We start from the raw sequence: 16,181 nt of genomic DNA on the forward strand, positions 1-16,181 counted from the left end.
TCCTGAGGGGGAATATTTTTTCCTACATCCCTTTACGGTGCACAGCATTTGCTCCTGTTCACTCCAAGCCAGCTTGGTTGACCAATGGGTTGGTGAGAAGCTCCACCCAATCCCAGCCCATTTGCTTGGCAGGAGGAGTAGCAGCTGTGCTTTAACATAACATAAGAACGGCTATACTGGGTCAGACCAATAGTCCATCTAACCCAGACGCCTGTCTTCTGGCAGTGGCCACTTAGATGAAGAGCTATCCCATCCATAGGATGGACCAGAGCAGCTGCCCTGGGTCCTGCACTTTGGGGGTCTCCATGCTTCAGGGGGATGTGGGGTCCAGGGTGGCCTGGGAGGTTAGTGGGGAGCCTGGTGCAGGCAGCAGCGAGCGACCCCGCCCCAGCCTGCCCCGCCAGCTCCCAGCGTCGCTTGGAGGAGGGGGCAGAAGCCGGAAAGAGGTGGGGCGGAGGCTTGGAAGAAGGGTTGGAATGGGGGCGGAGCAGGGGCGGGAAGGGGTGGAGTGGGGGCGGAGCCAGTGGCCAAGGCAGGTTAGGGGGTTGTCCCGGCTCCTGTACCTCCCACAGGGATGACCCTACTTAGATGTCCTGCATGGTACTTCAGAACAAGCAATAATCTGTCCTTTGTTTATTTTTCATCTTTTTTAAAACTCCTTTTAAAAGTGCTGTGCAACAATATTGTATTGTTAAGGCTATGATATTAATATTATGAAAGATGTGTGTCAGGCTGTCTGGAGTGGTTCATGACCATGAGTGCTGACCTCCGGTATGTTCAATAAGTAGATTTCACCAACCCAGTAATAAATGTGAACTCCTGAAGCACTATAACAGTTTTACCATGGAGTCACAGGCAGTCCCCTTGGGGTCTCCAGTCTATTTTGCCACCCTTGAAAACTGGACTTAGTAATAGTGGTTGCAATATACACCAAGGATCACAAAAGATTCAGGTTGCTTTCAGTTCCAAGAGACTAGTCACTTACCCCAGGTCAATTTGTACCTCAGATCTCACACCAAAGACAATGATTGTAGCCACATATAATAAACTAACTACGGATTTATTAATTAGGAAAAAGAAATGAGTGAATTATTTGCAGGTTAAAGTGGGGAACATATATACACAGATGAGTTAGTCTATGGTTCCAAAAGGTGACAGAGCAGTAATTATCTGTCAGCACTATGTCTTTTAGGGCTAAGCCAGGTTAACCCTGGGGATCTCTGCTTTTGTTTCTTAGCTCTAGTCCTGTAAGAGTCCAAAGAGCAAACAGATGAAGAATTTTTATGTCACTATCTTTTATTTCCTTCTTCCAGAATTCAAGCTGATGAGATGAGCTTTCTTGTGCATATCATCTTCACGGTGTAAGAGGGTCATTAACACCATCTTTGTATCATGATGTTTCACTATGGCCCACTTAGTTTTGATAGCCCTTCTTAATGGGCTGGGGAACCACTCCTCCTGGCTGTGCTCACAAATTCAGAGCAGGCATTTTTACAGTTATAAAGCAAAATCTACATATTCCCTTACAGCCTGTGCTACAGAAGTTATGAGTAAGAGTAATGCATGCAGTAACTAACCAGCATTTTAGAGTCTAAACACTAACAGATCTTCACAAGTTCAACACCTGTTTTGAACAATACTAACATACAGGTAAGTTGGTTTGGTTTCTATGTATGAGCTTGTCAATGCTCAGCTGATGCCTAAAGCATTGGTAAGAGCTGGCATTTTCACAGGAACCTTGCCTCTTCCCCCTTGGACTTATATACTATGACAGGGTCTTGAGTTACATAATCACACAATACTGTATAACAGGACATACTATTTGGCAAATAATATGGCGTAGGTAGCTGAGCTGTTGTCTGTAGCCATAGATGTACATATATACAGTAGTGTTCTATATTTATTGCATAGATGAATGTTATGTGATCCTGTACTATAACAGATGTTAAAATAGTGTTCCATCTCAAGTGTTTTTAGAGGCATGTAGCATTGTGATGTGTTTGATCTAAGGCAGATGAAGAAAGAAGAGTTAATGTTAACATGAAGACTTTAACTCTGTTGCACAGACACAAGTGTCATGTACACTAGGACTGGTCTGTGCTACCAAGTAAATCCCCTTACGTTGACCTATTTGTGCCTGGCTATACTCAACTTTGTTTCCAGCCAGTGTAAATGCCCCATTACATCAACACAGTAAAACCACCTCCCTGAGCAGGATAGAGCCATCATTAACCTACCGAGGTTGGTGCAGTGTGAGTGTAGATACAGCATGACCTGTGTCAACCCTAACAGTCCTCCAGCAGCTGTCCCACAATGCCCCATTCTCTATAACAGTAACACTCTGTTCACAATTGCAAATTTAACTGCCCAGAAGTAACAGATCCTGGAAACTACCCCCACTTTGAAGCCCCCCACATATTTCTGAAATGCTTTTTCTTGATTGCCTACCTTAGTGAGCACACCTAGCAGCTCTCCCTTGTTGTATGAAACTGCCCAATCAACTGTTCCAGCACAATATAATAGATGCGCTCCTGCCTGGAGTAGACAGAAGTTATAGGATCTCCTGGGCCTGTGGGGAGAATTGGCTGTGGGACGCACAGCTATAGACCAGTTGTAGAAATGTGAATATCTTGCATGGGGGATGCTGGCAAAGGGATATGACAGGGATCAGTAGAAGTGCTGCATGAAAGCAAAGGAACTTGGCCAGGAATACAATAGATCTGGTGGTGCCCTGCAGATCTGTTGTTTTTACAATGAGCTGCACGCCATACGTGGCAGATACCCCATCAGCATTCCACAGACTACTATGGATACCTCAGAGGAGCCTGAGACAGAGACTTCTGCTGTGAACAGGGAGGAAGCAGAGGGGCTGGGAGCTCCAGCTATGCCGTGAGCCAGGACCTGTTCAAAACACCACCACAGTCTAGCCGGTCCCACCAAGTGAGCATGGATGAGCCTGATGAAGGAGAGTAAGTGCGTGCAAGCATTTTCCTTACAGTGTTTTAAATTTAATATAGCACCTGGCCCATCCCCAAGTTAACAAGATAAAGGTGTAAACTTTTCATTTACTTATATGAGAAAAAGTAAAGGTACAACAAACAGAGGTAAAGTTGGCATCTGGTTTTCATTCCCCTGGTGGGTTGGGCGGGGATGCACAGCACTTTGTTTATGTACATAGGGTTGTCCCTTGTATCCTTCTGAGAGATCTCTCTGAAACTTTTGTGGAGATACTCTGCAGTCCTCTTCTGAAGGTTTCTGGGGATGGCTGCCTTATATCTTCCTCCGCAGGAAGACACTTTCCCACACCACTTTGTGATTACTTTGGCTGGCATCATTGAAGTAAACAGGCTAGTGTCATGTGGGCCCAGGCAGCTTCAGAATGCCAGTAGCAGTTGTGTTCTCTGTGCCTTTGGATATGAGATATCAGCCAAAACCAACAGCACCTGTGGAAAATAGTTCCAGTATTCAGTGCCACTGCCCTATACTCAGACCCATGGGAACAGGGACTGAAACGTCACTTTCTTGCTTCATGCAACAGGAGTAGCTTCCCCCTCCCACCCTGGCAGACCATGCTAACTGTGCCTGTGGTTGGAGAGCAGTGCTGTGCCAAGCTGCTCCAAAGCTGAAGTGGCAATAAGCATTATTTACTAAACATTGTTATGGGCATAAGGGAAGTGGTGTGTGAAACTTTGGGACTGTAAATGCAGTGGTACACCTCTCTCTCCTTTTTTTTTTTTTTTTTTTTAATCAGCAGCTACTGGTGTGGTGCTCCCCCACTCCACACCTGCAGAACATCTGACCCTGATGAGGAGGAGAAAGAAAAGGACTAGGGAAGACATGTTCAGCGAGATCGTACAAGCCAGTGCTGTATTGGACCATGAACAAAGGGCTTGGAGGGCCAATATGATTGACGACCTAAAGAAGGAAAGAGAGGACAAGAGAGAGGCCCAGGAACCCCAGCAGGACAAAGAGAGGGAAATGCACCAGGACATAATGGAACTTCTCAGGCAGCAAACCCAAATGCTGCAGCACATGGTTGACCTATAGATTCAAAAATGTTAGACACTCCAGCCTTTTCAGCCCTTGGAGAACTCCATGGTTTCTGCTCCCTGCACCTCCCAACATACCACATAGCATCAAGGGGAACATCCTTATCACTATCATTCCTCGCCAGGAACAGCAAGGAAAACCATGGTTGGTGTATGTGTAGCCATGACGAACTACACTTGTGCACGGAAGTGGACAGAAATGTTTGCTGCCTTTCCAATTATAAAGTTCCACTCCATTAATTTGTTAGAATTTTGTATTACATTGCCTTTGCTTTTGTTTTTTTGCAATGTTTTTCTACACTGTTTTTCCCACTCAGTAAAGTTCTATTTTTGGAGAATAAAATTGTCTTTATTAATTCACAACACATATTGTGTTGTGGGAGCTTTTCCCCCTTTGCCTCACAGATATTATGCAGAACACAACAGGCAGCTATAATTGTCCGGATATTTTTCTTGTTGACATCCAGCTAGCAAGTAAACACTGCCAGAGTGTCTTCAGTCTACCAAAAGCACATTCAGCAACCATTTGCACCTGCTGAGCCAGTAGCTGAATCTCTCCTTGGAGTGGTCAAGGTGACCAGTGCATGGCTTCATGAGCCAGGGGAGAAAGGAGTAGGGTGAGTCTCTCAGCATCACTATTGGCATTTTAATTGCTGATGGTAATCTGCCAGTCGGGAAAGAATGGCCATGCTTGCAGCTTTCTGAGTAGTCCTGTGATCTTAAAGATGCAAGTGTTATGCACCTTCCCTGACCCCAGTCCACATTGTTATTAGTGAAGTAGCCCCAGTTATCCACCAACACTTGCATAACCATAGAATAGCAGCCCTTTCTAATGATGTATTCTGTGGCAAGGTGGGCAGGTGCCAAAATACGGCTATTGCCCCACTGCAATTTCAGGAACCACCATTGTTGCAAAAATCCATCCACTAAGTCCTGCACATTGCTGAGAGTCCTCCATAACAGAAGACAATTAGTGACCCTATATACTTGCATTATGGCGGCCCCTCCACTGTGGGTTTTCCAACTGCAAAATGTTTTTCTACTGACTGGTAGCAGTCTGGCATTGCAAACTTCCAGAGACTGATCTCTACTTGTTTTTCCATTGTCAATGCAGTTTTTATTTTTGGTGTCGCTGCACTGGAGAGCTGAGGTGAGCTTGGTACACAGATCGAGGAATGTGGCCTCCGCATCCACATCATCTCAAACCTATATTACAAAGAGGTCCCAGTCAGTGTTCATTTCTGGGGCCCAAAAGTAATGCTCCACCATCTGCTGCTTTGTGAACACCACCCACAACCTTGAATTGTTTTTCACTATGTCCCTTAGCAAGCTCTGCTTGAGGAAATTGTCATGTCCCCCATTTTTGCAGGTTTCCAAATAAAAGAGAATCAAGCATCCTATATTTGCAACATTCATGAGAACAGTGCAGAGCTCTGCAGGCTCCATGCTTCCGTGAGAGATGGTGGATACTGAAAAGTGCTGTACAGGTTTCTGGGATTTTTTTTTTTTAAATGCATGAAAATTATGGGATATGGATGGTATTAGGAAATTCAGCAAGTTGCATGCTGGGAACTTGACCCTTGCATCCAGAGATCACCAGGCAAGTCATTTCTATCCTCAACATATTGTGAAAGTTTCCCAAAAGGCATTGCACCAGATGGCAGCATGTGGCACACTGGGATACCTACCTGCGGTGCACTACACTTTGCATCGCCGCGCTCTTGGTGAGTACCTGCAGTGCCAGTGCAAGCCACCATATGTGTACACGCCTGAGCAATATACACGTTTTGGTGGCTGTCTGCCAACATAACTTGCATCGACCAAAGTGTGTAGTATAGATGTGGTCTAAGTCTAAGACTTCTTTAAAGTGAGTATAAATGTAATTATGTTTGTCTTTAAGGCCCTTTTATTCTGCCAGAGTGGCATAAAAGGGCCTTAGTGTATATGAAAATCAAGATCCATCTCTTTGTAGTTAAAATCTCAAGCTAGTGTTATATGAAGGTTTTTATTGTTTTGATTTGGAATTTTTTGCATACAATTATTTCTTGCTTGGGTGTGTATTACAATAGGTGCCATGCACTTTTGTTACATAATATCATGAGCTACTAGATACAGTTCAAACCAGGTTTTGTCAAAAACATTTCAGTTTTGTTTTTGTTTTTATGAACCTGTGGTAGTTTTGTATTCATGGTGTTTAGGAATGTTGTTGTTCACCAAAATGTCTTTAATTGTGATGTTTTACATTTTCTTGTTTTTTTAAGAAAGCACAGTAATATGGAATGCTTTTCTTTTTTACATTCCAAAATTATTTTTATTGTTTTATTAAAACCTGTAGCACCAAATGTAGTGCATCCAAATAGGTTAGTATCTCTTTAAAGAGTTTGTGAGCCCCTCCATTGGTACTCACTGTGTTACATGTTTTCAAAAGCCACCAGAAACCAGTCAGAGCAGAGGTAGGGGTGTAGCGAGGTGTTGCATGTTTGTGTATATTTAGTAAGCACTGTTATTTGGGATCCAGCTGTGCTGTGTTGTTTCTTCATATTGTTTTTGCTGTGGAAAGAGCAAAACCCACCATACTGAACCAGAGCACCAAGCATCTCGCAAAACAGAACTCACAAAAAGTCTAAAATGTTCAATACTGTTTTAGTTCATACGTTTTTCCAATTACAAATGTTCTACTTAACAGACTCTCCCACAAAAACTAAAGCCACTTTAGGCAGCCATCTTATGAGACCCCACCGAAATTGTTCTTCATTTTACACCCCCTCCAGATATGAGCTCCCAACCTTCCTGGATGCCTGCAAGATAAGTTGGGTTTTTGCAGCATGCCTGGAATGGTGCCAAATCTAGGCAGCGGTGGACCAAGGAAGGAAACAAATTCCTGAGACAAGGGCCTCGAATGGGGATTTCCCTTCTTATTCTTGAACTACCAAAGATTTTGGAGGGGGTTTGTCCCAGCTCCGCTAACACACATATGAAATAATAAACTATTTAAAGATTTGTAGAAGATAATGAGAAATATATGGTCCATCTGAATAGATATCACGTAGCACTTGTAACTGTGAAAGCTAGAACATTTTTTCTCAAACACATTTAACTGCCAATATTTAATGCATCCATGTTTTGAGGTTATTAAATATAAGTTAATTAAAGTCAATGAGCAGCTATCCAAAGGGGCAGATTTTAAATGAACTGTGATATAAATCAGTGTAAAAAGGGAAGTGTCTATTTAAGTGCCGCTGTGATTGTAAAATGCTGAGATTTACTTTTGATTCTCTAGATCAGACAGTGTGACAGTGAGATCAAAATCTTCTTCCCACATTACCTCAATACAGGGCATATGTGCAGGGGAGATGTGGTGTGGACCTTCTCTGTGGCCACTATAGAAGTCACACAGATGCTCTGTCTGCCTCCCCTCACGCCTTTCGGCCAGTGGATTGGCATAGCCTTGAATGCTCCAATCTCATTCCATGTAAACCCATCCTCCATGCAGGGAGCCTACACATTCTGTGTTTAGGGTCTGAATCCCCCATGCAGGCACAGGGAATCCTGACTCATCCATGGAATAGAACCACATTTGTTCTGCTCTGTCCAGGGCCTCATGGGAGGTGGGGTGGGGGAGGGCAGGATTGGTTTCTAAATTAACAAAGAGCAGTGCAAATGCATCAGATTACAGAGCAGTGCACCAGTCACAGCAGAGGACATGGCATTCTCAGTACCCCCTTTCTCCAAAAGCAAAATATGAACTATAGAATCTTCACATCTAGATTAGACTTGCTCCTCATGCTTCATATATGCTACCAAAAAAGGTTTTCTCCTTGTTTACAGAAATAAGCATAGTTTTAAATGCCCTCTTATGCTGTGTTTCTGTCGAGTTTTGAAGATTTGCACTCACATGCCTCTTTCCTGAATGACAATGTGCTTATTGCGTGGTTCTAAGAACTACTTGATATTACCCAAACAGCTCTGATAGCAATTGATAACACCAGAATGTGACATGCAGGAGGATGCTTGTAAATAAACAAGAGGGTCTTTACATTACATTTAGAAATTAAAGTATTTGTATTGAGATTATGTAGCAGAACCCAGATAAGTGAAAGAGAGAGTCTGTAATATGCACACTTAGTTTGTGTTTGCCTCTAGGAAAGAAGTACCAGTAAGTGAAGCAACGATTTATGATATATAAATGCAGGGCACAGTTATCCACCACTAAGAGTCAGCTTAATGGCACCATTTTGTATGTAAATGTCTGTATGAATTTGAGTTTACCATTTCAGGCCAGATAAAGGAAGAGTATTCTGGTCTCTTAGGGAAAATTGTGCCCTTCCACACAACAAGGAAATGAGATGGAAAATTCCACAGCTTCAAGGCCATAGGATTCCCTCTGGTGGGAAGGAGATGGGTTGTGCCCCTGTCCCAGTCTTCAGGCGTGGGCAGGTGCCATTACCTGTCCAAACTGAAGACATCTTGAGTGCTAAAAGATAATTCCAGGGATGTCAGGGCAGCCACTGTAGGTCAAAACATATGCATAGAAGGCCACTTCCTCCACCATTACTTCCCATGATTCCCTCTGTGGCAGCACAGCTCCCTAGTGAACGATGCTCCTACTACTTTCTCATCCACGCATCAGTGAAATCTCTATTCTCTTATGGTCTACATAAGAATGGCCATACTGGGTCAGACCAGTGGCGTAGCCAGGTGGAGGGAAGAGGGGAAGTGGGGGGAAAAAAAAGTGCAGGTCTTCAGCGGCACTTCAGCAATGAAGCTTCAGTGCCACAGAAGACACCTGGAGCGAGTGAAGGTCCCGCTGCCAAAGACCCGGAGCGCTGTAAAGGTGCTGCAGCGGGTGGTGCCTTTTTTTTTTTTCCCCCACTCTCAGGTGAGTAAAATTAAAAAAGCACCACTTGTGCTTGATGGGGGAGCAGCTGCTGCCCCGCAGCTACGCTACTGGGTCAGACCAAACGTCCGTCTAGCCCAGTATCCTGTCCTCTGACAGTGACCAATGCCAGGTGCCCCAGAGGGAATGAACAGAACAAGTAATCAATCCATTCCCTTACACTCATTCCCAGCTTCTGGCAAACAGAAGCTAGGGACACCATCCCTGCCCTGTCTAGTCTCATTTTTATTATTAAATCAATGGTACATTTTGCATTGAAAGAGTGTTTAATTGTGAAGTTCTGTGAGTCTGCATTAAGCACTATAAAAATCAAAAGAAAGAAATTAATAAATACATAAGTGATATTGCTGAGAACAGTTTTCCCCATGCCCTGTCTTCTTCCCAACCAGTCACTCCCTCTTCCAAAACCAAGGACGTACACTTGTGGAGGGAGGGGGGGGGGGGGGAGAGAGAGAGAGAGGTGTGTGTGCGTGTGGGGGGGGGGGGTGATGGGATGTCCCTTAAATAACATTTCTGCAGATGTTCTCCTGCCTTTTATTACTCTCCAGGAGAGTCAGCAGCTCACTTTCTCACATCCTTGAGGTAGCCGTGGGCGATATTTCCAAAAGTAGTGTATGTTACCAGTGTGTATAATTCTTGTATAACAAATTCACTTGCCTCTTTTTAATTATTTCTCAGTTTTTAACCAATTCCTTTGTTTGGTCCCTCCTCAGATAAGAGTGTTAGACTATTATTGGAGGGAATAGCTCAGTGGTTTGTGCATTAGCCTGCTAAACCCAGGGTTGTGAGTTCAATCCTTGAGGGGGCCATTTAGGGATCTAGGGCAAAAATCTGTCAGGGATGGTACTTGGCTCTGCTGTGAAGGCAGGGGACTGGACTGGACTGAATGACCTTTCAAGGTCCCTTCCAGCTCTATGAGATAGGTATATATCTCCATAAATTATAGTTCACTGAATGGGCTGTAAAGGGGAACACTGATTGCACAAAGCTAATAACCCTAATGGTAATATTTTTCTTGTCCTAATCACAGAGATGGTGATGCCTCTTTGGTGTTTCTGTGCTATTTATTTAGCTATCATGTGTCTCCAAATTAGATTGGAGTTAGCTCTTCAGTAGGTCTGATTATTAAATTTATATGCAATCCTCTTACACAAAATAAAAGTAATAGAATTAAGAACAAAGTATATGACTAGCTGAAATAGTTTCTTCAGTGTTTCAGTTCATGTTGTGCTAATTCACCTTGATATTTCAGATAATTTTAGACATTGATAATAGTTCCCTTAAAAAAGCTCTACAATATATATTTTTCCTTTAAGCATGAATAAAGATTATATGTACAAAGTACTACTTTTCTGCTTGCTGGAAGAGTAAATGAGTACAAGAAGAAACTTGTAAGAAATATAGTCTAGTAATAACAAATGTCTAAAGATGAGAGGCCTGATCCAGTGTCCAGAGAAGTCAGTGGAAGGACTCCCATTAAGTTCTGTGGGCATTGGATCAGGCCCTAAAACAAAAGGAATTTGTGCTGTGTCCCTTCTCTGACACGTTTTTTTAGAACTTGACCTGATTTTTGCAGATTCAGGCCTGATTATGCAAAACGGATATAGTTGTCTTCCTGTATTCAAGGGTTGCATTCTTCAACCTTCTAAAGAAAAGAAAAATGTGATCTGGCATTTTCTCCTGCATTAAATGAAGTCCTGTTAATATTTATTTTGAATTGTTGTTTGCTTGATGCGGTTATTGTGGAACACATTCCGACTTGTCCAAAGAATGGCATTTCCAACTGTTGAGTAAACGACCCTTGAATTATAAAATTAGTTGTTCAATTTTAGCCAGAGGGATGATGACACTTTCTATAAAACTGTGGTAAATACATTCCAGGTATTAAATACTCAGTGTACTGTTCCAGTATAACAAAGCCAACTGCAATCTTTGAAATACATTTTTTCTTATCTGTTTTTAAGAGAGATGAAGTGTTGGACTATGTCATATTGCTATAGGTTTGTTTTGAAGTCGTATTTGGCAGGAAACTGTTTTGTTTTGTTTTTTCTTTAATTGCCTCACTGTGACTGTTTATGCTAAGGAGGTACAATACTTTCCAGAAAGAATAAACCACAAATTCAGCACTGTGCACACAAAGAAAACAACCTCCTCAGTTTTGCTTTTATTTATTTTTTCCTGTGTTTATTTTATAACTTGGTGCACTTCTTTTATAGGTTAACACTTCACAGTATACCCGTTCTCTGTTTGTGTAGCCTCCTTGCCTATAGAAACTGGCACCTCTGTGCCAGCATCCCCTATTATTGCACTAATTGAATTTCTCAGCTTTCTTTCTCAGTTGAGCAGTAATTATGGATTTGTATGGCTAATGTGATGTAACTTTGAGACTGCTGTTCTGACATTTTGGCTGCCTTGCAAATGCCATTGTAGCTGTTTTTCTGTTTCTCTGAGATACAAATTTCAGGTGCTGCTGCAGACCTGTTTAAAGTAATGAAGGTTATTCTTATTGAATACACTCTATTGGGAAAAAATATATATGTGGAAAGTTGTCACAATTGCAGTTAAGTACAGCACAATGATATTAATGATGTCCTGCTATGACTGCCCACTGCATTACCAGCTTTCAGAATGATGGCAAGCTATTTTTCTTTTCTTTTAATAATAAACATGGCTGTTTTTCCTAGTGACTGTGCATGATTATTTATACACAAAACATGAATTACTGCATTTAACTGAGTAAAGTATACGTCCATAATATCAGCATACAGGAATATATCAATACAGTACTTGTTTTAGCATATGTTGTCAGAGTGTTACCGGTGTGGTGCTCTGCTTTCTCCAATGTTGATATCACTCGGCTGTGTGCGTGTGTTCCCTCTGTGTGCTGCCCCAGCTCTGCAGATAGCTGACACAGCAGACCCGACGAGAACCCCCCAATGACCACAGAGTCTAGTAAGATGCAGAGTCATGTCGGCTAGGTTTATTGCGATCTTGGACACAATTGCAGTTCCCCGCAGATTACTTAGTCTACTGGGCATACTACGAGAGAGTGCCTCTTGGCAATGGACCCGGCTCAGTCAGTGGTGGGACTTTCCACTGCCCCCTCGGCTGGACAAAGACACCGCCCCAGGGATACATTCTTATACACAGGTACAAACAAGTTACACATCACTTTGGACGTATTGAGGTACAACCCTTCTACGTAGTAAGGTGCCGCCTCTCACCTTGTACATGTTGGTTCGATCAAAACAACTCTATCCATCATATTACCCTTTTGGCCCTGTCATTGGGATGGGTCAGCCTGTTCCTTGCTATCTGTGGAATGTTCCAGTATAATGTGTGCTAGTACCATGTTTATACTTTACTACAGTAGGTGAATATATGTTTATGCAACATCAGCCCTTTCCTTGCCAACTTCTGTGAACAGGGCCTGCCTCTGGCTCACAGCTTAACTTTGCTTTATGTTAGCAAAGTCTTGACCATACTTTAGTTCAGGCCTCAACTGGGCCTTTATCAGGGCCTGCACTTACTACAGCGTACTTATATCACATCTTGTGGAGGAAGAAGGTACACCTCTACCTCGATATAACATGACCCAGTATAACATGAATTCAGATATAACGCGGTAAAGCAGTGCTCTGGACGAGAAGGGCTGCGCACTCCGGTGGATCAAAGCAAGTTCGATATAACACGGTTTCACCTATAACACAGTAAGATTTTTTTGGCTCCCGAGGACAGCGTTATATTGAGGTAGAGGTGTAGTTTGCTTTATTAATTATTATTATTACTTCTCATTCTCCCTTCTACTTTCAGCCTTCTAGTTGGAAATGTACTGCAGAAACTATCCATTGATGCCCTTTCAGCAGATGTTACCTCTAAATGTGATCTCATGTTCAACATCTATTCTCTTCTCATTACAGCACTGAATGCAGTAACCATCTCTGAGGGGGACTATCATGGTGAAATACTGTGCAGCATATAACTGCAGTAATGCAGACACAAAGTTAAATCGGAAGCAGGGAATAACTTTTCATAGGTGAGCCTGACGATCCTGGGTAGCAGTGAATTCTGATTGCAGGTACTACAGATATTGGGTGGAATCTTGAGCAAAATGCCCATTGATTTCAGTAGGGATTTCACCCTAAGTATTTTGACCAAGCAAACCATCTCACAAGCCTGGTATTCTGGAGTGGCAGGCTGATGCCAGGAGCTACCCCACTGCAAGCCTTTCCTCCTGGCTGATGAATTGGACGCAGCACTTCCTGTCAGGAATTGGTAAGGAGCACTGATTGAGGAGTGTAATTTCAGCATACAAAAAAGCAGCAGCACAGCTCAGTGAGCACTGGAAATTGTGGTCCTGGCTTTCAGTGCAGCGACCTGATTAAAGTAACATCCAGTAGGTGAAATACAAAATGTTGTTTAAATTAAAACAAAAAACATATGTTCAATGATATGAATGAGGAATTGTGCACAGGAAAGAGGCCATGAATGACAGACAAAAAGATGGGAAGGGCTGTGGGAGAGAAGTGAGGGTTAGTACCTGTTAGTCGAGATTTTAATGTATGACGAGTTGTGTTTAGTTTTGTACTGCATATTACTCATTCTCATTAATTGTAGCCTCCCAATAAACTACCCGAGGAAGGGAACTGTTACTATCTCTGGTTTATAAACAGAGGGGATGAAGCAGGGGCAGTGGAAAGGATATCACCCGCATTATCAGAAGCGGCCTCTGCTTCTGGCTGCCATAATTTTTGGGTGCTCAGCTTTAGAGATTTAAGGCTTCAAATGCAGAAACCCCTATTGGCTCAAATGAGAATTTTAGGTATTCAACACCTCTGAAGATGAAGGCTGCCTTTGAATGTTTGGCTGTACAGGCTAGACAGAGAGTTAGTGGCACTGTCCCAACTAGAACTATGGTCTCCTGATTCTCAGTTCCCTTCTCTAAGCACTAGTTCTAGTGCCAGACCATGCCATTTCCCACAGCCTGACCCGAAAATGATTTATAAATGGTCTTTTATTAATTTAATTATTTAAAATATGGCCTTCAAACTAAACCTCTGAGGGCCAAAGCAACCATTGTCAAGCATATGGTATAATCTTCTGAAAAATACTTGCATCTATCTCTGTTTACCAGTAATTTGGGTCATATGCACACAGCTGGGAGAATATAACACCCATCTTCCTTGCCTTTACCTCCTACTTCTTAAGCATCATGCACCCTTCCTTGCCTCTTTCAGATCCTTCCAAAAATCCACTTTCATGAAGCGTTCCCATCTTCCTTCTCACCAATTGTGCACCAATGCCTTTATGCTTTTGTATTGTCCATTGTGTTGCCCTAGTCTGAGTTAGATGGAAACCTTCTCCTAGCTGGCACCTATGAATTTTTAGTAGAGTATCATCTACACTAACGTTATTTCTCCCTTGGAATCCTTGAAAATTATATGATATTAAAAGCATAATTGATTCTCTGTATGTGGAGTCTGTGCTGCTTCTGGGAACTGAGTGGCGTGAAATTAAATAGAACTGGGTTTGTGAATGTGACATGCATATCACCGAAACTAAGAAATGGAAATAAGCCTGTTAGGTCATCTAGTAAATTCTCTGAAGCTAATGAGCAATTGTTTTCTGCAGTATACTCTTCAGTGCTTAGTCATTTTAGATGGACTGGACAAAGTGATGAGAATTTCACCATTTAGAAAGAACATGTGAGATTGTGTTGTGAAAGTCTTACAGTGTATCTAGTAAACTTAGATGTATGTACATTACTTCTTTCCCTCAAATTTTTTATCCAACTGGACATTTTAATAAGGGGATTTGTGTTTCTCCCTGCATACCTTCTCTTTTCAAACCCAGTGGGTAACCAGTATGTTCTTTTTAGTTTTTATTTAATTGAGCTGTCACCCTCACTAAATACTTTGCAATATTTTAGCTTCTTCCCCCCTCAGATTCGTAAAGTGATTTACAAATGTAGGTGAGCGTTATTATCTCCAAAAAAACAAGAAGGAGTCTGGTGGCACCTTAAAGACTAACAGATTTATTTGGGCATAAGCTTTTGTGCTGAAGAAGTGGGTTTTTTACCCATAAAAGCTTATGCTCAAATAAATCTGTTAGTCTTTAAGGTGCCACCGGACTCCTTGTTCTTTTTGTGGATACAGACTAACGCAGCTACCTCCACTACTTTACATTATTATCCCCAGCTCTCAGAGGGGCAAACTGAGACACAGAGATTTAAGTCACTTGCCTAAGGGCAAAAGTGTAGTCAGTTGGAAAGCTGGGAATAGAATCTAGGTCCCCTAGCTCCCAGGCCATGCCCTGTGTACTGGACCATGCTGTTTCTCTCTGGCCCCAGCTCAGCAAGGTACCTGCGTGCACAGTTTTAAGCATGTGAGTTGTCCCATTGACTGTAATGGCCTGTATGGGTAACAACACCCCTAAGTAAAGTATAATTACTAAACAAAACCCAGCTGACGTTGTTTGGTCTGTGAACTTTATTTCTGTTTTAGGTTTCCCAAGGATAATAAGAAAAAACAGCAGTGGGCCCAGGCAGTACATCGGGCTGACCCTGTGAGTGGCAAACTCTGGACACCATCTGAATGGGATATGATTTGTTCTCAGCATTTCAATCCTGATTGCTTCAAAGAAATTAATGGAAAGAAATTTTTAAAGGAAGGGAGTTGTCCTTCTATATTTTCCTTTCCTGACAATTTTCAGGTATAAAATGTGACACACAGTGATTTCATTAAAAATAACTGATTCATTATCAACTGAAGTACATAACCACCTCAGGTGGCAAGTTTTTGGAGTGACATTTCACACAGAGTGCTACTAATATACTAATAAACCTTTGTTAGGTCATCTAAAAATAGCTTTATTAAAATCTTGGGGGCAGAGTGTGTTGAGGTGTCAGAGGGAGTGTATGTATATCAGTGGTTAAATTATGCATTCTAGAACTGTAATTAAAAACTGATTGGTTAAGTAAAAGAAAAAGCTGTGTCCTTGTCTCTAGTTCAGATTCTTTCAGCCTGTTATTTCTCTTAAATTAAAGACTGCAATTGTTAAATTTGTTGCAGCATGGATCACATCTCAATAGAGAGAATTTCTTATGGACAGTTTTTCCTTTTATTTACAATTGCATAGACCAGTACCTTTCCCATTCACACTTATGTGGACCAGGTCTCAACATCTCTGTGGCAGCTTCTACAGTTGGCCAGGTTCTCTTTTCTAACAGTGAGCCT

General features: G+C 42.2%; 1 protein-coding gene across 5 annotated transcripts in view; it reads left to right on the forward strand.

Moving 5' to 3' along the window:
- Positions 1-16,181, forward strand: part of LOC120407534 (THAP domain-containing protein 6-like) — a 29,455-nt gene that overhangs the window by 9,137 nt on the left and 4,137 nt on the right. For all 5 annotated transcript variants that reach the window (XM_039543191.1, XM_039543187.1, XM_039543192.1 and 2 more), the window contains exons 2-3: positions 12,867-12,982; positions 15,450-15,657. In XM_039543191.1, coding sequence (XP_039399125.1) covers positions 12,903-12,982; positions 15,450-15,657 — 288 coding nt within the window. In that variant the 5' untranslated portion in view covers positions 12,867-12,902. The remainder of the gene's footprint in view (positions 1-12,866; positions 12,983-15,449; positions 15,658-16,181) is intronic.

The sequence above is a fragment of the Mauremys reevesii genome, linkage group 6, assembly GCF_016161935.1.
Source record: "Mauremys reevesii isolate NIE-2019 linkage group 6, ASM1616193v1, whole genome shotgun sequence".
In the NCBI taxonomy this organism is placed as follows: Eukaryota; Metazoa; Chordata; order Testudines; family Geoemydidae; genus Mauremys; species Mauremys reevesii.